Below are 24,077 nucleotides of genomic sequence, written 5' to 3'. Positions count from 1 at the left end.
GGGCTGCCTGAGCTGACTGCCCTGAGGGAGAAGAGACCAATATGTGTGTCTTCAGGTGAAAATTTCAGGTCCATAGACAACTTTTCGATTTTTAAGTGAATCTTAAAGCATCATCTTCTTTGCCAGACGTCCACATAGATACTTAGCAGGATTTCTAGTTTACTCTCAGGTTTTCCCTTTCTCAGAAAAGAGTGGCTGGAGCACTGCAGAATGTTAGCTTTGCTGTTGATCGGAACGGTGTTGGTGTTCTTGCCTATACCTGTCGCATACAAGTGTTGCAATACCAGATGTAAGCCAAATGTTGCTAATTATATATTTATTTTTGTGTGACAGGAGTGCAAAAGACGAGCCTACTTCGTGTTTTGTTAAGATGTATGACAGTTGTGGAAAAGAAAATTTAGCGTTAAAAATACGTATCTTATGCTTCTGCACAAGGCTGCTTTTTATCTGTGTGGACAGTCTTAGTGACGTTCCATGTCAGTACAAAGAATAATAAGGTATAATGTCAAAGAACATCATACTCAACTAGGATTTCTCGAGGCTTGTAAATAGTATTTTATCAGAATGCAGGGCTTTTTCCACAGAAGTGTTAGCATGTTTCGGCTGTATTTCCTTCTACTGAAAATCGCTTCATAGAATCATACAAATACGCCTGAAAAATCTTGCTTGTGGTTTAGATATCACCTGAGTAGCTAGATAACAAATAAAGTATACTTTGTCATGTGTGCAGTTTCTGCAAAGTGATCTACACGAGACCTGGGGACACAGTAATGTCCCGGGTGACGGTCACTGTCTGTGTGGGTCGCACGAGCCTCCGCGCGCACTGCGCAAGGAATGTTCCTTCACTGGCTGGGTTATGCAGGACGGCCACACTGGGTCAGGCAAGCTGTTATCCAGACTGGGTGTTTCTTTGATTGGGGAGAAATGGTTACAAACCTTCGTAAATTTGTAAACATGCCACTGTTCCTTTTATGCAGCGAAGTGGTAAGAAAGTACCTTTGGTGATGGTGTGGAGGACAGGGCTGTGGGCGAGTTCCACCCTCGTTTTGGCAGGTGCTTTAAGACTGTTTGTTTTGAGGAAATCCTCTCTTTGCTTGCCATATTCAGTTGCTAAACATTTTAAAGAACGTCTGTAGTCAGTAGAGCATAAAACTTTAATATTCTATGTTGAGGAAATAATAGAGGGGTTATACAGTACTGTAAAATTAGGCAAAATGAGTAATTACTCTGTTAAACATTGTAGTCAAGTTAATTCTTTTAGAGGTAACTATTTTTACAGGTTTTGCATTTGCCCTGATTTAATACAGCAGTACTTTGTAATTACATACAACAGTATATTCTTATTTTTTCCTGGAGCTGCATATATTCTTAAAATTCTGTACATCTTATTTCTGTGTGCGTTCTAAGTTTTCTCGGTCACTAGGTTGTGCAACTGCAGGATAAATAAGGAATAATAGCAGTAGCAGTTGGAAGTATAATGTTTTTAAAATTAATGATAGGTAACATTATGCTAAACAGAAACTCTGCTAGGATTGAGCGTTCAGAAACAGGTCTTTCAGAAGGGGAAATTAATGTACTATAACCTCAATGAGGTAGCATTTTAATCAGTATGAGGTCTGAAAAGTGAGAGTTTGCATTTGAAAAATCACAGTGATTTCAAGTTGTGAAACACGAGTACCCCTGATGGAGAAAACCCGAGAGACTTACTTTTCAGTTATTCAATTTTGTTGACCATGAATAAGTTTCACTGTGGCATTGCAAGCTGGTCCTAAATCAGGCATAGTTTTTGAAAATGTAGGCTAATCACTTAAAAATACTTCTGCTTAGAGATTTTTAAGGAACTCTTGATACCATTAATTTACATAATGTTGTATTCGGAGATATCTTGACCTCACACAAAGAAACACTACCCAGAAAGGGTAAGAAGCAGTAGTTCTAATATGTAGTTTATGTGCATATGCAGCCTTCTTACGTGAGCTGCCCTTCCTATAGTATTTTTACATGTATATGGTTCATTTTATTTCATAAATAAAGAAACTTGTGTCTTCAGGTCAGAAATTGATTAATGTGGGGGTTTTTTGGCAGTAAGACAGTTGCAAGTACTGCTGGGAGCTTCGGCTGTGAAGCTGGATCTTACTTTGCTAGGTACTTCCCTAGTGATGGTCCGTGCTCTAAGGAGACCAAAATGCAAGTATGTGATCTGTTGCTGATTGTCACTTTTTCAGATTTTGAAGCTGTTGAGACTTTTTTAATCAGTATGTGTGATAGTTGCTTTATTACCTAACACGCTTAGAGAACATGTAGCTTTCTGGTACTGGTTCTTTTTGGTGTTACTTAACCTCAACTGCATTAGAGATAGCCAATACTGATTATTTCATCTACTCATTTATTTATTTATTTTGTTTAAAATGGAATCACATGTAAGTGATAACGTATTTTGTGAAAGACATTCAGTATATTTACTGTTTGGAATTTTATTGAAGTGGATAAAAAATATATTAAATTTATCTATGGAATGTTTTCGTGATACGTAGACCTAGGTGTGTATTTTCTTTGGAGACTCAAAATACGTACAGTGTTTCTATTTTCAAGAGTATTTGTTTCAGTATATATTGCCACTTCACGTGGAAATGAAAAATGCACGTAGGGAGAATCCGTTATGCAAAACATGGCTGAGCTTACTGTAACTTCTAAAATTCAGTGAATAATTCAGTAAAGTATTACATGTCACCAGCTACCCGCCAATAAGAAAAAGAGGCATGGAACAGAATGTTACCCTATTCTGATTCCTGGCTATGCGCGTGTATAATAATATATTTTTGGTGACCCCTTTTTGTTTGTTTTTCTTCTGCAAAATTGCGCAAAGTTTTCAATTGAAAAATACAGAAACAGCGAATCACAGTAGTGTTTGTGTTGAAACAGAAACCTGTATTGGGGAAAATTTAGAACTACGGCATAGTAATTGCTTGTCTATTTTAGTAGGCAAGTTCATATTGCAAACATAGGATTTAGGTTTCAAATAGATTGCTAACTACCTGCGAAGTTTTACTGTCCATTGAGTGATTAACAGATAAATAATAAAATTTTTGCTGGTAGTTGTGAATCAATAAGCAGATTTTGCTGTTCGGCTTTGTACTACAATGAAAATGCAATTATTCCCCAACAATGTATGCAGCCCTTCTTGTGAAAGCCCAAGTGCTGCATTATCTCTTTTAACTTTTGTTACAACGCTTTGAATGTTAAAGCCTACTTTCAGCCTTCCATGAGTGCAGGGCACAAATACAAACTGCTTTGCATCTCAGATTTACAGTAAGAATGTGTTTTTCTTTGTCTAGGAAACTACACAGAAGCCCCATGCAAGTGGTGCCTATTGTTTCCATGATCGGAGCCTTCTTTCAGTAAGTGCACTGATTTTTGTTGTTGTTTGTTTACTTCATTTTCCTTGGAATTTGACTGAAATCTCTGTTGTGCTGTCGTAATGAATAAAGAAATACTTTGGCCTTCACAACTTGGCATGCTAATGCTGGATCGCCAGGCTCAGGGAGCATTAAGTACAAGATCTGATACCTTTTAGTCTTTAGTGAACAATAACTTGCTAGTGACATGCTTAGATAACAATATTGCCTGTTTCTGGTGGAAGTGCCTTTCCCCTGTATTTCCCTTTTACATGTGAGGGTTATGTCACTATCCTATCTATTTTACCTTTGGCTGATTCCATCAGAAAAAAATTCCTTTGTATATAGATTAGGCACAGACACTTTTTTCCCTTAGAACAGCTATGAATGATTCATCATGCTTTCCTTTTTAAATGCACGCATAATGTCAGAATACGGAATAACATGGGTTAAGCTCCATAATTTATAGGACATGTGAAAAAGTATTTGTGCTGATTCATTTTTCACTTTTTTCCTTCCTGAGAAGAGGCTTTCACATCCAAATCATTTGTTGCTCTTTCATACTTGGAATTTATTTTTTCTTGTAAAGTTTTTTGTTTTAACGCATACTTAAAACCAAAATTGATTAAGCAATTTTTAATCAGGATCTAGATTTTTATACTTAGAATAATAAATACAGAAGCATCAGAAAAAACTAAGTGTGTGATTCTTGGTAGGTGTTTATTTGGTGCTTCACAAACAATTTTTAATAATCTTCTGCTTAAAATAAACTGCAATGATCTAACATTTTGTACTGGGTAATAAGCATAACTTGTGCTGTATTGGGCTGACTGACTATGTTTTATATACATTTATAATTATACTTTTCTTTGTTCTATGTGTAGAAAAGTTGCACGTGTATGTAGTAATAGACTAGGTTAACTTTTTGTTCACATTATTAATATTAGTAGTTGAGTTCTGCCCCAACACACAATGTTTGGGTGACATTGAAAAATTAGACGTACAATCCTTGTTAGAAATAAGAAGCGATTTACATTTATTCTCCTACACTGAACACAATCTTCCTCTTAATGTCTTCAAAAAATGATTTCTTTATTTCAAAAAGACTGCCTAGTTTACAGGATTTTTTTTTTTTTTTTTTAAAAAAAAAAGCCTGTTCTTGAGGACAGCTGTAAATCAGCTCTGCGGTGCTCAGCACGCCTGTTGCTTTTAGCTTTTCTTCTGTCACTGTCATGGGCTAAACCCAGCTGGCAACTGAGCCCCACACAGCCACTCGCTCAGTCCCCTGGTGGGATGGGGGAGAGTATTGGAAGAGTAAAAGCGGGAAAACTTCTGGATTGAGGTTAAGACAGTTTAATAGGTAAAGCAAAAGCCGTGCACGCAAGCAGAGCAAAACTGGGAATTCATTCCCTGCTTCCCATCGGCAGGCAGGTGTTCAGCCATCTCCAGGAAAGCAGGGCTCCGTCACCTCTAGTGGTTACTTGGGAAGAAAAACGCCATCACTCCAAACATCCATCCTTCCTTCCTCCTCCTTCTTGCCCCATATAATGTATGCTGAGCATGATGTCATATGGTACGGGGTATCCCTTTGTCCGGTGGGGTCAGCTGTCCCGGCTGTAGCCCTTCCCAGCCTCTTGTGCACCCCCAGCCTCCTCGCTGGTGGGGTGGGATGAGGAGCAGAAAAGGCCTGGACGCTGTGTAAGCACTGCTCAGCAGGAACTAAAACATCCCTGAATTATCAACACTGTTTTCAGCCCAAACCCAGGACGCAGCCCCATACGAGCTACTATGAAGAAAATTAACTCTATCCCATCCAAAACCAGCACGGTCATGGACAGTATTTTCTATCACAGAATAACTTTACAACTCTTAGCAGAATTTGATGCAATTGACAGCTTTTGTTAGAAAAATTCTGGTAAGAATTGCAAGAATGAGACTGGGGTTTCCAACCCATGGGAGACAGGCTCCCCGAGATAACTACTGTCAGGTTTTTAGGAAGCTAACATGTATTTGACTGTGAATATAGTGCTTTAATATCTGTAAGTGTAGTTGAAGGAAAAGATATTCATCTTCCTTCAACAGGCTAAAGCAGAGATTTGGTTTATATGACAAGAAAGAAGAAGAAAATACTTATTTGGAATTTGGGGGAGGTTTAATGCTGCCAGGTCTCAATGTGCATAATTGGTTTTATTATTTTCCCTTGCGATCGTAACCTAACCAGCACAATGAATATCAATCAACTTCTAGGGCTAGGAGGTCATTTTTTTAACCAAGCTCAGACTGAAGTCCAGCGTGTTGCCTGGTAACAGTCGATGTAGATGAGTTGGCTCTTAAGTACACCATATGGCTGGGCGTTATGCCCTATTCACCCGTGACATGGTGTACACATGTAGTACATTACTGATTATGGAATAGTTTATCCTTTTCCCTTATTTAGAAGAAACATTTAAAAATAGCAATAGCAATCCAACACAGACTCATTTAGATTATGGAATGGTATGTAATGAAACAAATACCTGTCACAAGTGTCAAATATCTCATGTAATAATTGCAGGATATTTTGTGTTTAGTATGCTTCAGTTGAATTTGAGTATAATTTCTAGCTATGGTTGCTTTATGGTATTTTTCCATTTCATTTTGATAGATATGTATGTTGAGGTGAGTATAGTTTTAACAGTTTAACTACAGAGAAAGCCTGGATTTTAAAATTCACTTTTGTATCCTATGGATTTATTTCGCGTTTGACCTTCTGTTAATTGTACGAGAATGTCTACAGCACTCAACAAAGCTGCAGTGCATTGAGGAAACCAGTGAACAAAGCAATAAAAGACCGTTCCAGACAACAACAACTAAAAATAAACGTGACAGGCAAAGGAGACAGAATTGTTCCAAATATACAATGGGAAATCAATCCCAAAGAGTGACTGGCAGGAGGTTTGTAGCAGAAATGGATGTAAACTCTAGATCAGCAGTGTCCTCACTCATTCCCCTAGCTGGAGTGTTTTTCCCATTCCATTGACATGAACGGGAATTCACTACCGTGGGCATACTGCGAAGTGAGGTGTTGGGCAGTAGCATGTGCCATGATCTCCATCCTCTGGCTGCCATATGCTGGTTAAGAGTGAAAGACAAGAAATAGGCTTGATCTCGTGTGGAATGACAGTGACCTGCACAAGTAACATGGAAGACCATTGGTTCCCAGTTCAGAAGCCTGGACAGCAGTGGTTATTTTGCATTTCTCTGTGTCTGGCTTATTTGGAAAGATGAATTATTGTGCTTAGCCCTCCCCTATACAACTTCCTTGCCTAAAGCTAGAATTCTTTGGCAAAGAAGCCATTTCTCTTTGGCGTTCCACCTAAACTCTCTGAAAACAGTTCAGAAAAAAAAAAAAAAAGTAGAAGAAAGGTGTTGTATTTTCTGTGTTTTGCAGGAAGTATATGCAATTGCTTTTTGAGAGAAAGGTACTGTATACTTGCCCATTCTATTGTTTTTTCTTAATCTTCACATTGTATGTAGTTGTTACATATCTTGGTAAGTGTACTGTAGTTAAGCCATCTCTTTGTTTCGTTACGAACACGTTTCCCTGGCTAGGAGTTTTTACGGTAATAGAGGAACGATGAAGCAGTGGTGCTGCTCCATATTAATTTGCTAGTTACATCATTTGGAAGATCTGCCATGATTATCCCCATGTTAAAACACAGCAGATGCAAGTGCATGTATGCAAATATGCTGTTGGTCTCAAAACAGCCTTATTTTTCACTTCTCCTAGTCTGTCAGTGACAAAACTAGTTGTGTTGCTATAAAGGCCTATAAAGCCATTGAAAGAACTGCCTTTAAACCACTCTTCTCTAATTTTAGAGCTGTTTTCCTTTGAATTGTAATCATGTTGAAATAAGTAACAGAAAAATAGCTATTATTGCATTGAAAATGTTTTATTATTGGGGATTATGGGCCCTTTTCCCCATTCATTAAACAAATCTTTAAAAGTTGTTAATACAATAAAACTATTTTCCAAAACAACGTAGCATGTCACAGAGGAATCTGAGGAGTTTAGTATGATCTAGGGATTTCTACCTGAGAGGCGTGAAAAAAATAATTGTGAAAGAGAGCTAATATAAAATATCATAATTCTCTTAGAAATAAATGTCTGATAACCTTTTCTAATAAATGTATGAGGAAAAAATATTTTAATGATTGTATTCTTACTTATTCATCTCTCGGTATTCTAATGTAGTCTGAATGATAGTGTTAGTCTAGAGTCTAGTTTAAAATTGCAGTACTTTGGATTACTGATATCTGTGAATTACAATAAAAAAGGGTTGAAGGTAGGTAGTTAGATAACGTAAATGAAGCAGTAAGTTCTGCTCCATTACTTTGTCTGAGCCAGGATGGGGAACTGTTTAGTTGTTAGTATCAGCTCCACTGTCATATTAGTCATTGTTGTTTTGCGGTGTCTTCAAATATCTTCAACAGTTATTGTGGAATTCATTAAGGACCAGAGGCAGCGAGGCTTTTACATGCTTCTAATGATAAACAGGAGAATACTCTCACAGAAGTTTTTTCTTCAGAAAAATCTTAACTAAGATAGCTAAGCCTGACCTGTGCTTGAATTTTTTCTAGTGCTGGTGCAAAGTTTTAGGTGGTTGATTTGTGATATTACTTTTCCAATAGTTAGACACATGTTTAGTTAGATATGATCTCTAACTCTTTCTGCATAGGGAACTAAATATACTACCTTTGTTTAGTTTTCTGCATTTGTTGTTGTTTGTTTGATTGGGTTTTTTTAAGTCTGCATGGTCTAAGGTTTACCTTATTTTGTTTCCCACAGGGGAAGAAAATGTTGTTTTCTTTTGTTGGGTGTCATTAATTTGAAGTTTATATCAGTAAAATCTCTTAACGATCTTCGACAAAAAAAAGCAGTTACGTGGTAGCAGGTTTACATGAGTCACTGTTAAACCCCTGCTATAATTTATGGTTGCCTATATTGTAAAAGAGCAGGGGTTTGTGTTTGTACAAGCTCCAAACCAGAATATCAGTGGTCTGCTTTTGATTTTACAGGTGGTAATGCTGCTTATTTCACTTAAATCCTGATCTTCCTACTTTACAGGAAGACACTGTCCTTGGTTAGATTGTGCTTAATCACTGCTGCAGATAATTATATATGTATTTTTTTTGAGCATCTAAAGAATTTAGAAGTTACTCTTTGAAAGAAGATCCAAGAGCATAAAGCTTACTGAAATGGATTAGGACATTTTGAAAGCAAGAGACAGACTCCTAACGCAAGGGTTTTTTTGGAAATACTACCCTAGATTATTTTGAACTATAACTCTGTAAGTAAAGTCAGCTTTGTAATTCTCTCCTGGTTGTATAAAAACGTACATGTAATGAAAAATCGAACAGTTTTTCTACTTCCTATCTTTTAAGGATGCAGGCAGTATGTCTGTCTGATGGATTCCTTTTGTGAACTTGCTAAATCCTGCATTGTTATAAGTGGCATTTTGAGTCCACCAAGTAAAAGCTATAGGGGTTGAATGTAGATTAACCTTAGGATCTGAATGTGCTGTACATGGCACCCTGTTTTCTGACACTACTGAGATATTTCTTATACGTTATATTGCAATCATGTTCTGATTCAGGCATTATGAAAAATTTCACATGAATATGAACACTTAGCTTGGAATACTTCTACTGGCAATTGTATGCACTCTGGATGTTCTCTGGATTACAGCATTAAGATGGTTTTGATCAAGTTCATTTCCATAGCGTTGTGGCATTTAAGAGATATCAAGTCCCAAAATTCCTGTGAGATTAGTACATGTTATTATCTCTTTATTACAGAAGAAGCAGCCAGAAAATTGAACAGCCTGACTGATGTGCCAGAAGAAGGAGTATAGCAGAGCTAGGATTTGAATTCATACTTCTCAAATCCCAAATCACTGCCTCCGTTACTGGGCCATCTTTCCTCCTGCTCTCCCTCTAATCCAATACCTTTTATTATTAATGATTTTTACATTTAGCAAATGAGAAAGAACTTACAATTTCATGCTCTCTCCTGTCACATAGAAAATTTGAAAATTTTCCTCAAGAAAATCATGCAATTATTAGTAAAGTCCTATCAGCATAGCTCAAAGCTAATTGAAATTTAACAGTCCTCGTGATGATCTGGGTCATGTCAAGGGTGTTAGCGTTCTTTAATAAAGATACACACTTGATCCTTTTTTCTTTTTCTTTGAAGAGCTTACAGACTTCTGTGACTTTTTCTGATAATGCTAATCATGCAAAGTGAAATTACAGTCATTGCAGGCGCTTGGGCAGTTCAGCATAGCAAATGTTAGCTGTAGCACCAGTGGTCTGAGCGTTGGGGTGTGTTAGCAGCCCGGCGTTCCTGGAGGATTCATGCCTGTGTGGCTGTGTTACTGCTGCCGTAGGTCAGTTTGGCTACACCTTGGGCGCAGTTGGTGCCCGAGCGTGGCTCATTCGGGTAGGACTGTCTTGGGGCGCGGTGAAGCCATCAGCCTGCAGCAGTGCACGCACGCAGGATTTTGCAGTAAGGCCTTGGTAAGTCAGGCCTGTATTCAATGGGGAGTCACTCTGTCCCTGCGCATGATGCGCTCACAGTGGGTCTAACACCACAATATTTGGCTTTTTGTGCGTTATGTGTTGGATCCGAGATCCTACTGAGCTATTTCTGGATGCGGCACTGAGCACAGGTGTGACAGCATATTATTGTTGCAGTGGGGGGAGTATCTTTACTGCTGCTGTTCATGGAAATGAACAGGAGTTTGGGATTGTAATAATTAGATTAGATGTGCAGAATATTTAATTTCCTTTTTTTTTTTTTTTTCCTATTACATTTGAGGTTAGTTACTGAGTTTACAAATCTGTTGTAATGCGTTATTCCTGTGCAGCTCGTGCACAACCAATAAACAACATGCTGTGTGAGAATTTTCACTGATCCTGCAAGATATGTTAGAAATCATTTAGCTGGTGGCTCTTAACATTTTTCGTATGGAATAGCACTTTGAAAATGTGGATCTCCAGTGAGGAAGGAGAATGCTGGGAAATCTGTTGATGTAAAATTAAGTGTTTATCATTATTCTACAGAGTTCGAGAAATTGTAAAAGATGAAACAGCACATGAGTTTGACAGAATACGTTTGTATTTGTCAACATTTACTCTTCCTTCAGGACTGTCTACTATCTTTGGAAATGGAACTGTACCTCTCAGAACTTCTGACTGTGCAACTTTTCTAGAAGCTTGCTAGCAGCTAAGGGATTGTTTTAGTGCTGATCACTGGGGTTTGGCAATTCGGAATTTCTCTCCAAGTAGTTAAGCCTATATCTTTTACAGTATTGAAATACATTTATATCTGTTAATGCATTAATGAGAGAGATTTGTCTGTGACCTACCCAAATCATTGCGCGCTAACCATACCGAGCAGGTTTGGCCCAAGTGATGGAAGAACAGGGTTTGTCTGTGTGTGCAGAGGGAGCAGAGTTGCCTGCACCACTGTGACAGGCGCTGTGCTGACGTATTTTACCTTCACTGTAAAGAAGCAGTTGGCCAAGTGCTTGTAGATGAGGCAGGTCTCAGAGACAGCACCCAACTGCCACGTGCTGCATTTCAGTCTCGCCTGGATCTTCTTTATACTGACCAAGTCAAGAAACCTGTTTACCTGTATCTGGTGGGTTGACCCAGGCTGGCTGGTCAGCCCCCACCCACCAGCGTGCTCACTGCCTCCAGCGCGGTGGGGGAGAGAATCAGAAGGCTAAAAGCAAGGGGGGGGGGGAACCCCACCAACTCTTGGGTTGAGATAACACAGTTTGAGGCAAAGCTGTGTGTGCAAGCAAAGCCAAATAAGGAATTAATTCACTATTTCCCGTTTCCAGCCAGATATTTCACCATTTCCAGGAAGGCAGGGCTTCATTACCTGTAAGTTGGGAAGACAAATGCCATAACCATGAACACTTCCCCTCTTCTTCTATTCCATGAACTTTTATCACTGAGAAAATCGTAGTCTGGAATATCCCTTTGGTCAGTTCAAGCCAGCTGTCCTGGCTGTGTCCCCTCCCAATATTATGCACGCAGCCAGCCCACTGGTTTGGGGCGGGAGAGCCTGGGGTGGGGTGGGAGAAAACAAGAAAACCTTGTTGCTATGCAAGCACTGCTCAGCAATGCCCTGACAAGAGCAATAACACTGGTGTGTTATCAACACTGGTTTAGTCACAAATTCAACACAAAGCACCATATGGGCTGCTATTAAGAAAATTAACTCTATCCCAGCCAGACCCAACGTGCTATAAAACTGCTGCTTCTCTTCTTCACTGTGAAGTTTCTGCTTCCCTCATCTGCGCCCCAGAGGAACAGTGTTTTAAGAGCACCTGTGGAAATGTGTTGCAATAGAAGCACTGGAGCGGTGGTGGGTTTTTTTGTTTGAGGTCTTGGTTTTTTGTGGTTTTTTTTTTTTCCCCCGAGGGATATTTTGCACAGATGAATGACCCACTTAAAAAAAATAAAATATATATTTGGTCTACAATGAGGAAAGATTGATCTGAAATCCATCACAAATTATGTTTTTATCAAGGCCAAGTTGTTGTGTGCTATTGATTTTTAGACCTGCAGAGTCTGCAAGTAATAAAAGTTGCAGAGACAAAATAATTTAAGCTGGTTTTCTGTCTTTTATGTAAGCCAGGTTAGGATATTGAAGTACAAATCAATTGCATTGCCACTCAGTTTCTTTGAAACCCAAAAGAAAATTTCAGCATGAGTTATGGTTTCCAGATGTTCGTATTTTCCAGTTCTGAGTCCTACCCTACAGGCAATAGGGCTTGTCTTGTCTGACAAGCTTTTCTGCAAGTTGGTCACTAGTACTATAAAAGATAGCTATAAAAAAAAGGTATGCCTACAGGAGGCAGAATCATCATAGATGACTGCTAACAGTAAAAATGTGAAATATAATTCTGCAAAAATCACTTGCGAATCGCGACATCTGCACAGGATTAAATCTGAAGGTACCACAGCAATCACAAAGTGATAGCACGCCCATCTATTTTTGGCTATGTGTATGGGTGTGCACTTTCAGAGATGATCAGTTTTACTACTAAAACAGTGGGAATGTAAAACAGAGCTGTATGTATCAGGGCAGATTCAGTTTCATAGGTGTAGCTTCATCATTCAAGGCAGAAATTCTTGATACATGAATTGTGGGGCTTCCAATAATATTTGTATGGAAATATTTCATTCTAGCTTTTAGCTACTGATGAACATAGTAGTAAAACAAGCTGAAAGAGATAGTACACAAGTAATTTTATGGCAGATCAATGCAATATCTTATTACTGACTCAGGAATGTTAATTTAAGGAATGTGTTTAGGAGGATATAGATTTACAACCTACAAGTGTGCTTAAAACATGTCCATGTTTATTTCATAGGCTGGGGGGAAAAAACCCCGTTCTTTTATACTTGATGTTTAACTATCAGAGAAAACCTGCATTTGCATAACTTGAAGAATATCATTACAGTTAGGGTTTTACTTGTGCTTTATTGTGTACCAAAGGGAGAGAACAGTAAAATTCCTGAGAGTATTCGTAAAGCTCTAAAGTTGCCTTGTTGAAATTCTAAAAATATTTTGTATCATCTGATGTGTGGTTAAATTAAATAAAATTAATCTTTGTAGGTTTGGGGATATTTGTATCATGTTCTGGTTGTCCCTGAAAGCCACTTCAGTGGCTCTTCAAACTCTTCCATGATTCATATACTTAAAGAAAATACCTATGTTTAAATCGGCTGTGGTTGTGTCCACAACATGTCCCCCCATGTCACTAAATTATTTTCTTGGGACCATTGGTCCCAAATGAAGGCCCTTGTAAACAGCCCCCTAACTAGTGCTTTTCTGTGATCTCCAAGGACTGCCTCCATTGTTTCTTGGGAGACCTTTGTTATTGTTCAAAGTGTTCTGAAAAAGCGGGGAAATGATCACACATACTATTTTGTCTCTAGCCAGCATGGAGATTTCGGTGACGGTCTGTGCCAGGCTCACTCCCCCTCCCTCCTCTTTCTGGTCCAGTCCGCTTCTTCTCATAGGTTATTCCTCCTGCTTCCCTCAGGTCTGGGAATGAAGTCCTACATGGATTCATGATTCATTCTGGGTGGAGTTATTGTCCTTTCCTTAGGTAATTTCTGGGCTCGATGTTGAAGGAAGAGAGGGGAGAAAAACAGTGTAACTCTCCCATTGCTTATAGTGTAGGGTGGACAGAATAAAAGTCCTAAAAAGTATGGAAAGGCAACCTGAAAATATTCTAACCTGAAAGTAAGCCTAGTTTCATGGACTAATGTGCTCTGCAATAAAGTCAGGAAGGTTCTCATATGAAAGTCCCTTCTTTATGTGGGGGGCTCACTGCTTGAGCTGCAGTGTCAATGGAAGACCTAGAAAAAGGTTGCACTGGAAGGCAAAAACATTTGCTGATGACACAATTATTCAAGAGAAATGACACAGAGTTGCAGAAGGATTGCAGTGTTGGGTTAGTGGCAGATGAAATAGTTGCTGATAAAAGGGCATGTAGTGCAGATAGCAAATATAGGTTATACTGGGAAAAGAGGAGTTGGGCTCATTGTAAAGATAAAGAGGTCAGTGGGAAAATGCAGCCGGAACCACAAGATACGTTGGTCGCAGAGCCTAGAGATTAGGGTCTTCCTTTCATCATAGGGCGGTGAAGCGATGTACAAATTTTAAGTGCGCATCCAGTGAACCAGGAGGCTAAAGTGTAATGAAGGCAGGTGCGCTGGTATTTCACTTGTATGAATAAATGGTGCATTATTACCATGAAGGGTGTTTATAGGTAGAAGTCCAAGGGAATCTATACTTTTCAGTGTGTAAAAGGGATAAAATGGTGACATAAATTTCTGTTGAGACAGGATTATTCAGAACAGACAAAAGTAAGACTGACTGGGAAAGTGCAGAAAGCTGAAAGGTTAAGTGACAGAGTAAAACTCACTTTCATAATTTCATAATAGATGGAAATCTGTTCTTCAAGAGGGAGTGCATGACTGTTATTGTTCAGAAATCTTCTTGGAAACATCAGATGGAGTTATCAGAAGCATTAGTTCAATGCTTGACAACTGTCACAAAAAGCGAATTGAATATTTAGCAATTTTCAGGAAAGGCATTCAGTACGGAAAATATAAGACTATCTACCGGAGTTTGCATTTGTCTTGCGTGTGCTCACTGTAAGCAGTTCTGGGCACGCTGTGTCTCGAAAAGGTGTAGTCCAGGGTAAAGTGAACAAAATGATCAGAGGTATGGAATAGCTTCTATACAGGGGAGACATTAAATACGTGCTAGAGCTCTTTACCTTGGAAAAGAGTTGACAGGTGAGTGAAATGAGAGAAAAGGGATAGATTGAAATTCGTATTGATACTGATTTGAATATTGATATTATAATGATACGACTCATAAGGCAAGGATTATAGACTCAATAAAATGATCAAGCAATGACTCATGAAAAGAATGGTTTTTTCACGCTATATAGTGCTATTCTACAAAGTTTTGCCACTGGATATTTTAGATGCAAAAAATATAAGCAAGTTAATACTGTTGGACAGAGTGTATTACTTTAAATGATGCGACCCAGTAAAACAGCTCTTCTGTTACAGATATTTTCCCATATGTGAATCTTAATGATGATTTATTAGGATATCTGGAAAAGGGAGAGTTCTTCATCAGCAGTTCCACTGTTTTCAATACGCTGTTTGCTTATTAGTCCTGACCTCCTCCTAAGCTTGTCCCGAAACATTGGGCTGCCCTGGGGAATGGACTGAAATTTCTCTAACAGACATTCTGTAGAACTGTTTAGCAACTGGTAGCAGACCGTTGTCTAGAACGCTGCTTCAAGCAGAATCGGAAAGCTCACTATTTACATATTTTAGGTCAATAAGGATAGAAACTTTTAAAACTGTAATGCAGGCTTTGAAGCTTTCTTGTAGCGCTGCAAACATATCTTAACCTGTAACATGACGTGGGGATTTCTTTCCCTGTCTTACATGAATATGCACTGTATTTTCCACATTTTATTTGAATGTTTTTTACTTGAAGTGTGAACTTTGCATCTCTGTTTAGCTAAACAGCTTTTAAAAATAACAACTTCTAAAAATAAAAGTTTTCATCTCCTTACGCCGTTGGCCCAGGACCTGACCTGCCCTGTTTATAAAAAGATCGGATTTATAAAGATTCAGAAATCGCTTAACTGTAGCGAATAGTCTTTTTGTCTTCAGATTGCTGAATTGTTGGGAGGATTTTGTCTTAATTATTCATAAATTCTAGTCTGTGTATCTGGTACACTCACATGAATGATTTCAGTGAAATCGGAGGTTATTTACATCAAGAAAGCCATGAGTGAATGCCCACGTTAACAGGCTTGGTACTCCTTGGGCAGTGGTGGCTTGACAAAGCCTTACTGAAGTCTGACTTTGTCCCTCTCTGGAAGTGATTCCTTTAAATTATCTTCATTTTCCTTAAACATGTATGGTAAGCTCCATGAGGATGTTTGTACTGTCTCTCTTGAGAAATTCTAAACATTTTCTCTGATAGTGTTAACGGCTGCTTAGAATGTTTTTCACATGCGTACCCTTCTCAGAAAGATTCGGGGTCCTCTTTCAAGGCTGCCTGCCCAAAACCAGTTAAGCATGGAAAGTCTCAGCCTAAGAATTCCGTGTTTCTGAAACTTGCAAATTCATGCAAACTGTCTAGGAAAGCCAAACAATTTACGGGATTATTTGCAATTGTGTGATAGAAAACAAAAAGAGGATTGTGGCATCTTCTTGTAAGGTTTCAGAAGTACATAATAGTAGGTAGTAGCTACAGTTTCATATTTAAGAAAGATTGGTTTCATTTTCAGAAAGACTTAAAATAGAAAATAATAAAGGAATAGTCCTTTATGTCTTGAGTGATGTATTTCATCTGAGCTCTGATGTATGACGTTAGAAATGTATTTATGAATGTCATGTGTAGCTCTCTGTATGCAAAAATTACAGTGTATCTATAAATACGTCTTAGGAAATTTAAAGATAGATATCAACATTTTTGATATTCACTGGCTTTTAAAATGCATTTGTTGAATTATGATGAAAGACAATGATTTCACTCTTTTAAAGTAGCAGTAGTTTTTTCAACAGAAAGCCATTTTCTGTTGAATTGAATCTGTTCACATTATTTTAGATTCCAAAAATGTTTTATGAAGGTTATACGAGTGCCTTGCAAAAATATGGTGTGCTTTAAATTCAAACCATGTGCTACAATCATCAATTTTGGATCACCTTTTGTATAAACTATCTTTGAAAGTATCTAATTTGATTTTTCATGTATTTGCTCTTTTTTCAGATTTTGCTGTAACCTTAAAATTCACTTGCACATACTTTTAATTTTCTTCTCAACATTTGTTGTAATAAACTGCAATGGCTCAACACTTAATCAGCCTGATAGTAACACCTAAAAAAATTAAGAAATCCTGCTGAGCGTTTATTGATTTAAGACATACGTCTCAGTTCTATATGTATTTTCCAAATAACATGCCACAAAGGATTTGAGAATGCTAGCCCAGGTTTGGTTTTCTAGCAAACATTTAGGAATCCAAATTGCTGGACTAAACTTCTATTTGAATATGTCCTTAAGTGATGGGACTATTCCTATTATATCTTCAGCACAGTTCTACATCATTTTATTTTATTCAAAAGGAGCATCTGTAAGAGATGAGGAAACAAATGAAATTTAGTAGGAACATCGGTGATTTTGTCCACTGTACTGCTTTTGATCTAATGTAGCGGGCGGGATCAACCCAAAACATTAAAAAAACAGCTTTAGTAGTATCACAAATAGCAAAATAAGAGTAAAACTCAAAAAGAGAAAATATGATCTTACAGACATTTCCTCCGTGTGCGTGTGTGTAGTTGGCATATCTTCAATGAATTCTCTGTTGTTTCTGGGGGCCCAGAGTGCCCCTTGAGAGGAAGAACAAGACATAAGGACTTCTGCCACGAGAAAATGTCTGTTTCTTTTGTAGACCTGGCGCCTGTCTCTAGCAGAGGACATGTTTGCGTCCAGAGCTGTTGGCTGTCGGGTAGGAGGCACTTGTAAGGGTGTTCCACTAGCACAGGAGCAGTGGGTAGGGTCTGAGCGCAAACAGCGCCTCACGCACTCAGCTTGGGAGATGTGAAGTGGTGTTGGACTGCAGCTCTGTGTTTTGGACAAAGCAGTGCAGGTGAGGAAGAGAGAAGGGCAGCTTGTACGAATGAGTTTGTAGAGATTCCTTTTTCAGGCAATTTGCAAGAATCCTGAACATTTCAAAACTGATTTTCCTGCCCTTGCAACCATTTATTTAGCAGACTGATGCAATCAAAATGCCTGTATACCCCAGCTTTTACTAATTAAGGGGGTATTCATAAAGGTTAAATTTAGATTAGTCTTACTCTCAGTTTATCGGAAATACAGGGTTTTCTGTGTCGTGATTCAGAGAAAGGCCCTTTATATGACCCCTCCACTTCTGTTAATTATAGAGGGAGCCAAGTGGGATTAACTTTTCTTTAGAGTAGAATTAGACATTTTAAATAGCCCTCTAAATAGGCAGGAAGTTAGCATCTTGCCTCTGTCAGTGATTTCCAACAACTGCTTTATATAGTTAAGGAGAACATGACATTAAAGGAGTCATGGCATGAGCTCTGCTGCCTTACCTGAATCTGGACGAGACTGTGAGAGTAGTCTTTCAGCCATTTCGTGTGGGCTCTTATGTCTATGTCACTTGTTTGCAGTAGGGGGAATTCACAGAGGAAAGCTAGGATAAGTAGGTATTGCAGCTCTTTCTTCTACCTATGTTTACATAGCCTGCTCTTCTTGGAACAGGCTTCCTAGAGCGGTAGTCAGTGCCCCAGGCCTGTCTATTTTTAGGACGCATTTGAGTAATTCCCTTAATACCATGCTTTTGCTTGGTCAGCCCTGAATTGGTTGGGTAGTTGGACTAGTGATCATTGTAGGTCCCATCCAACTGAAATATTCTGTTCCATTTCTACTCTTTATTCTATTCTTATTCTACTCTTTATTCTATTCTTATTCTACTCTTTATTCCTTTTTTTTTTTTTTTCTTAATGCAATCACTAGTAGCTGATGTTTTCATTTTTCCCAAAAGAGGTTGGTTAAGCTCACAGAGCATGTTGCAACAGAGAGACAGTTTAGTGAACTATTTACTTGCTTCAGCTTGCTCTGGCTGCCTGACTTGGTGATGGTCCATGTCTTTTTCAGCAGTAAGTCACTGAAGCCACAAAGAAAGTAGGGGCATATGCTGATGCCATTCAGTTGTTGCTTCTCAGCTGTTTGTTTCCAGCTAAGCAGCAGTGACTGATGAGTGTTCCCAGTCTTCCAGTTCCTGTAGTAAAAACTCTTTAGTTCTTGTCGTTTTACTGTGCCTCAAGGCATTGTGTGTAATCACAGGACTAGAGCTCCTTCTGTCATGCTACTTTCCTTACACTCATCTTGGAGTTGCAGTTAGGCCTTGGAACCATGCCAAATGGAATAAAAAACTTTGTTATGTACAAAAATCTTTTATGGGCAGAAAGGAAACAAAGATTCTCTGTAGAGCCAAGAATTTATTCTTAGTGTAATTGAAACCTTGACAATATTCTCAAACAATTATTATAGGCCAGTTATTACGAAAAAAAAAGAAGGAAAACCCAGGAAAAAGTGTTGCATTATTATTAAAAGTATTACAGAAAAATACTCAATAATTATACAATTAAAATGTCATATGCACACTTCCAATATCTACCCCTTTTTCCAGTGTTGTGCTTACTCTTCCACCCTCCCTGGATCCCAAGGTCAAAGGTACTAGTCTTGCTCAATGCAAAAGGGAATGGTTTGCAGCAGGTCATCAGTGTCCCAGATTCTTACCGGAAAGAGTGTGATGTTGAACAAGTTTCCTCTTTCTCCTCTCCTTCCCTTTCAGTTCACCTGGGGCTATTTTTATGTGTTTTCTGATGTACTTCAACACCTTGTTCTTTCTCCATTGATCTGCAATACCACATCACACCTGAATTTTCTATAACACAGTGCTTTCTCCATGTGTTAGGCACTTGTTCTTTATTCTCTTTTTCACTCCTAAACAGGCTTTTTCTCGGTATTTCTTGATCTCTGCATTTCGTTAACAGACCCTAGAGGAGCTGTTTAAAACCTTCGAGTCTCCAGTCCTCCTGTCTCTTTTCACCCTGTGCCTGAACCCCTCTCCGCCACATCTTGTGTGCCAACTTGCAAGGCCTTTGCCATCATACCATGTTCCTCGACGCTGCATCATTAACTGTGGTCAGAAATACCCCAGGCTACAGGAATCACTTCCTGTTACTGCTGTACCTCTCCCTCTCTCTGTCTCAGTGTTTGTACCGTACAAAGACAATCAGACATTGAACAAATTGGGCACCAGCCACCTGGCCGTTAGAACTGTTACAGGTGCTGTTACACCCAGTGAAAACAAAGCTCCAGGCTTTTGAAGACAAACTCCTGCCAAGGCTCAGTCCTGAGGCCTTGCAAACTCAGTGCAATGGCTGTACTGCATTCTCTGAGTGACAGGACTACACCCTCTGTATCTAAGTGCAGGTGCTTCCTTGGGGTTTTAATGGTTGGTTTGTTGGTTGTTGGGGGTTGTGTTTTTTACCCAGATGTTATAGTTTCAGTTCTGATCAGAATTGATTAGATACAGGTGTGTTTAGGCAGAAGATCAGTGCCTTGGTTTTAAGGTAAACCTCATCTCGAGGTACAATAGTGTGGGATGCAGTTTCACTCAGGTTTGATACTTAACTACCTAATTTTTTTTTTTTGATTAATGTTAGAAAAAAATTGTATTTTATAATAAGCAACTCCTAATTATGTTGTAAGACAGCTGTTTTCATAGGTAGTCCTGTTACTAAAGGTAATGTTTTCAAAACAAATGTTTTTTTTTCTGGCTGGCAGTTCACTTGCCTCCAATAGCGAACCTACTCTGTTTTGTACGTCTGGTCCTGCATTCCTGTAGCCTGACTTTCATGGCAAAAACATTCAGGTTTGTTATAGGCAGACAACTCTTCCAGTTAATCGAACGTGTGTTTTTAATGATCTTGTAATTTATACATTGGGTCAGCCCAAGATCAAGGACTGCATCAGTTTAATATCTACGTAGGGATGGACTGACTTACCTTTTTAATCTCCAGCTGAAGTCAACCCATTCTGTCTTACACTGCCCATAGTTTGTTGTCGGATGGAGAGACCTGACAATGTTTGGTGGATATCATTAATATCATAATATGATCAATAGTAAATATCATCAATGTGATAATATGGCAAATGCCACAATATTTAGTTTCCTGCCTTTTTTTTTTTTTTAACATCAGCATTCCTGAGTTCAACTGAATACATGAGAAGGTTGTTTTTCATTAATTTTTGAAGTAAATTTGGGAAGTTTGTATAATGGAGAAAAACTGAAGGAAAAAAGCCGTTCACCATAAGAAATCAGGAGCAAAAAGCAAATAAAATAAAGCTAATTGTATCATCATTATTACATTTGATGCAGCTTATTAGCCAACTTTGCGGTTTTGTGGAAGACCTTATTAATGATTCCTAAATAAGCAGACTTTGCAATGTTGATCTTATCTGTGATGCATTATTGGATCAACAGAAATAAACCTGCTGTCATTAGCTTAAGTATTTAGATATGATGAAACATAATGACTGTTTTAAGTGCAAATAAGCTGCAGTTAGCAAGGAACTAGCCAAGTGAGTGAGGTAGGATAGCAAGGAAATGACTCAGAGGAGTAGGAAGTAAAATTGAATAAATGCAAAGATTTATTAGAAGAAAAATACACGAGATGCCATTTCTCGCTGCTACAAGTACATTTGAGGGCAAACTGCTGGTCCCTGAGTAGATAATGGTGATACTGTTTAGTGGATTATTTTTTTTCTTTTAACTGTCCTGCTTTGCCAGAACATCTGTCTGAAGTGAACCCTGAGCCTTCATTGCAGCCTTTGATAGATCAGGTTTGCCTTTGGTTATTGCTTCATCTGTGACTTCTAAAATTATCTGCAGATGGGCTGGCTGGAGCTTAACGGGAGCCAGGTCTCAGCAATTTGGCTGGTGTGCTGTCTTTTGGAGGAGCAACCTGGGGCTAGGAATTGATGCCTGTAAGGTAAAATAACTGGTTCTGTTAGGAGGTGGGGGGGTGGGGGAAGAGGTGGAGACTAAATTAACTTTCTGAAAGATACTTGTCAACTGTAGTTGAATAACAGCTATTTTGAATGTCAAGTTACCCAATTAACCCCTTGATTAAAATAATTTTTTATAACCATAATACTTACATAAATATGGAAAATATAATATAGTAGAAAGTACATTTAAAATCTATTTCTGACAATCTAGTTAGGGATAGATTTTTTTTAACTAAATGTTTGTCAGGAGAAAATGAGGGCCATGGACATCTTCTTATAGTTGTATGCAGGACATAATCTTCATGCATCATTTTTTTTTCCACTTTAGCTCTAAAAATAAGGAAGATGCAGTGTTTTGTGTGTTGGTTTGGTCTTTTTGGGTTTTGGTTTTTTTTGTGGTATCAGTGTAAAACTAGTGAAAAGAATTCTTTCAAGCAACAGGAAACCAGATATTGCATCACATTAGAAAAAATTTTAGAATTAAATTTTCTTTTAATATCTGTGACTTCATAGTTTATTAATAAATTCACTTTTCTGTTTTATCATACATGATATGTCTTTCAATATCTGCAAGATTTTATGTCATTTTATCCTAGTTCTATTTTAAGTAATTGCGAACTGGAAGATACTCTGAATAATAGGTAAGGAGCAGTCTTTTGCACTGAGTGTTTAAAAACCAGACAAAAGTGCCCAAACTCAAGCAGAATCAGATAAAGTTTCCACCGTTTCTTGCTACCGTTGTTATGTTTTGCCCTCCTAAGTTAAAAGCTTAAGAACAAGAAGAAAGAATCTAAACAGGCACCCTGAGCAACCTGGCAACACGTCAGAAATGTTTTTAATGAACTTGGATTATGATAAATGTTTACCCTAGCCTGAATCTGCTCTGCAGTAAACTGAAATATTTCAGAGTGGGTATGGACTGCATGCTTATCCGTTGCTAAGTGCATATGCTTTGTGATTCTTCCAGGGGTGTCCATGTGGCTTTCATGTGTATATTCTTGGATCAGAAGCACCCTGTAAAGGTACTGATTCATTATGGGGAATGTCTGTGTGAAGCAGTTTCCTACGGTGTGACTGAAGGTTTCTTCTTAATGGCATAACTCTTAGGTTAATTCTCAGTTCAAAATCCTCCTCTTTGAGTGTTTAGAGCCCATCAGAATTCATCTATTGTATTTAGAGCACAAGACTTATGTGGTATGAGTACAATTACTTTCCTGTGCTTCTTGTTAGGTTATTCTTTTAGGGTTTTTTAATTGATTTTTCTACTCTTTGTGAAGTTCATTTAGAAAGTCCCTTTTATTGTCCATTGTTGAACCAGTAGAGAAGTGTAGATGGGCTAAAAAGAAAAATGTGGTACTAGTACTGAACTTAAGGAGGGCACTGGAGTAGAGAAGACTAAAAGCTGGTTACCAGGTACCGTGGTGGTGTATAGATTGTCAACTGGAAAGTTAGCTGGCTAAGGAAAACAAATACATGACAAACAGATCTGATTAGAATGTTTCAGTGCTCCTTTGCAAATAGACAAGATATTTAAAAATGGATTCTGCACAAGAAATATGTTGCTTTGCAACCAGCAGTGATAGACAGTGAGTCCCTGTCCCTGTCCAATAAAAAGTGACTTTCCACTTAACTCGGTCCTAGTTGCGTTCTGGACAGGGAGGCTGTGCACTGTTGATCTTACACCAAAGTCTGTGGAGTTGGTATTGATCCAGCTGCTAAATTGGGCCCTTGCTGCAGCAACTCAAAGCCACTGCTGCAAAGACATCGCTGAGAAAAACGCATGAGGTTGTTATAAACTTTCCTAAATTTTATGAAAAAGTAATGAAAAAACATGAACACATAGGTTGTATAATACTACAATTTATTGTTTAAATGTACTGTAATTCATAACAGTAGGTGCTAACCTGAGGGGTAAGGAGCATGGACTGTATTTTTTTTACTTTTGTTCCTGCCTGTCTGTTTCCTTGGGCATTTCTTTCCTTTTTCTGTGCTTTTGTTTTCTACAGTAAAGTTAGGATGATGGTTAAGCTAAGTTAATGCTTAGCTTCCTTTTGTAAGGTGCATTGATTTATAGACACAAGAAATTACTTTTTTTTAGAAAAACTGTTACATAATGATCCTACATTTGAATTCATACTTGTATATTTTTTTAATACTGGCATTTTAATAAAACAATCTTGTATGTCTGTCTTAGTAAAATTTTCTTAGTAAAATTAATCCAAGCTTTCATAATGCAAATAGGATTCCAATATTTTGTATTTTATTAATTTAATTATTAGGTTAAAATGCTATGTCAGTACTTTCACTTCTAATACATGCAATAGTATCAAAAGCCATACACACCAAAATTCTTATTCTGTCTGTACTGTCAGGGAGCTCATTAATCATCATGTTAACAGCATAGGCCACCTTATACTGCTACTGTGTATTTCGTTTACCATTTCTGTAGACCTGGATCATTTGCCTTCTGT

General features: G+C 38.2%; 1 protein-coding gene across 1 annotated transcript in view; it reads left to right on the top strand.

Moving 5' to 3' along the window:
- The window catches only part of RBFOX1 (RNA binding fox-1 homolog 1), a 1,303,251-nt gene that overhangs the window by 544,300 nt on the left and 734,874 nt on the right, over positions 1–24,077 (top strand). Inside the window, exon 5 of the mRNA XM_086472917.1 lies at positions 3,336–3,398. Within this exon, the coding sequence (XP_086329043.1) occupies positions 3,336–3,398 (63 nt within the window). The remainder of the gene's footprint in view (positions 1–3,335; positions 3,399–24,077) is intronic.

The sequence above is a fragment of the Leptosomus discolor genome, chromosome 14 (assembly GCF_034619465.1).
Source record: "Leptosomus discolor isolate bLepDis1 chromosome 14, bLepDis1.hap2, whole genome shotgun sequence".
NCBI classification, from domain to species: domain Eukaryota; kingdom Metazoa; phylum Chordata; class Aves; order Leptosomiformes; family Leptosomidae; genus Leptosomus; species Leptosomus discolor.
Note: the sequence above shows the minus strand (reverse complement) of the source record. Positions and strands in the feature narration are given on the sequence as shown.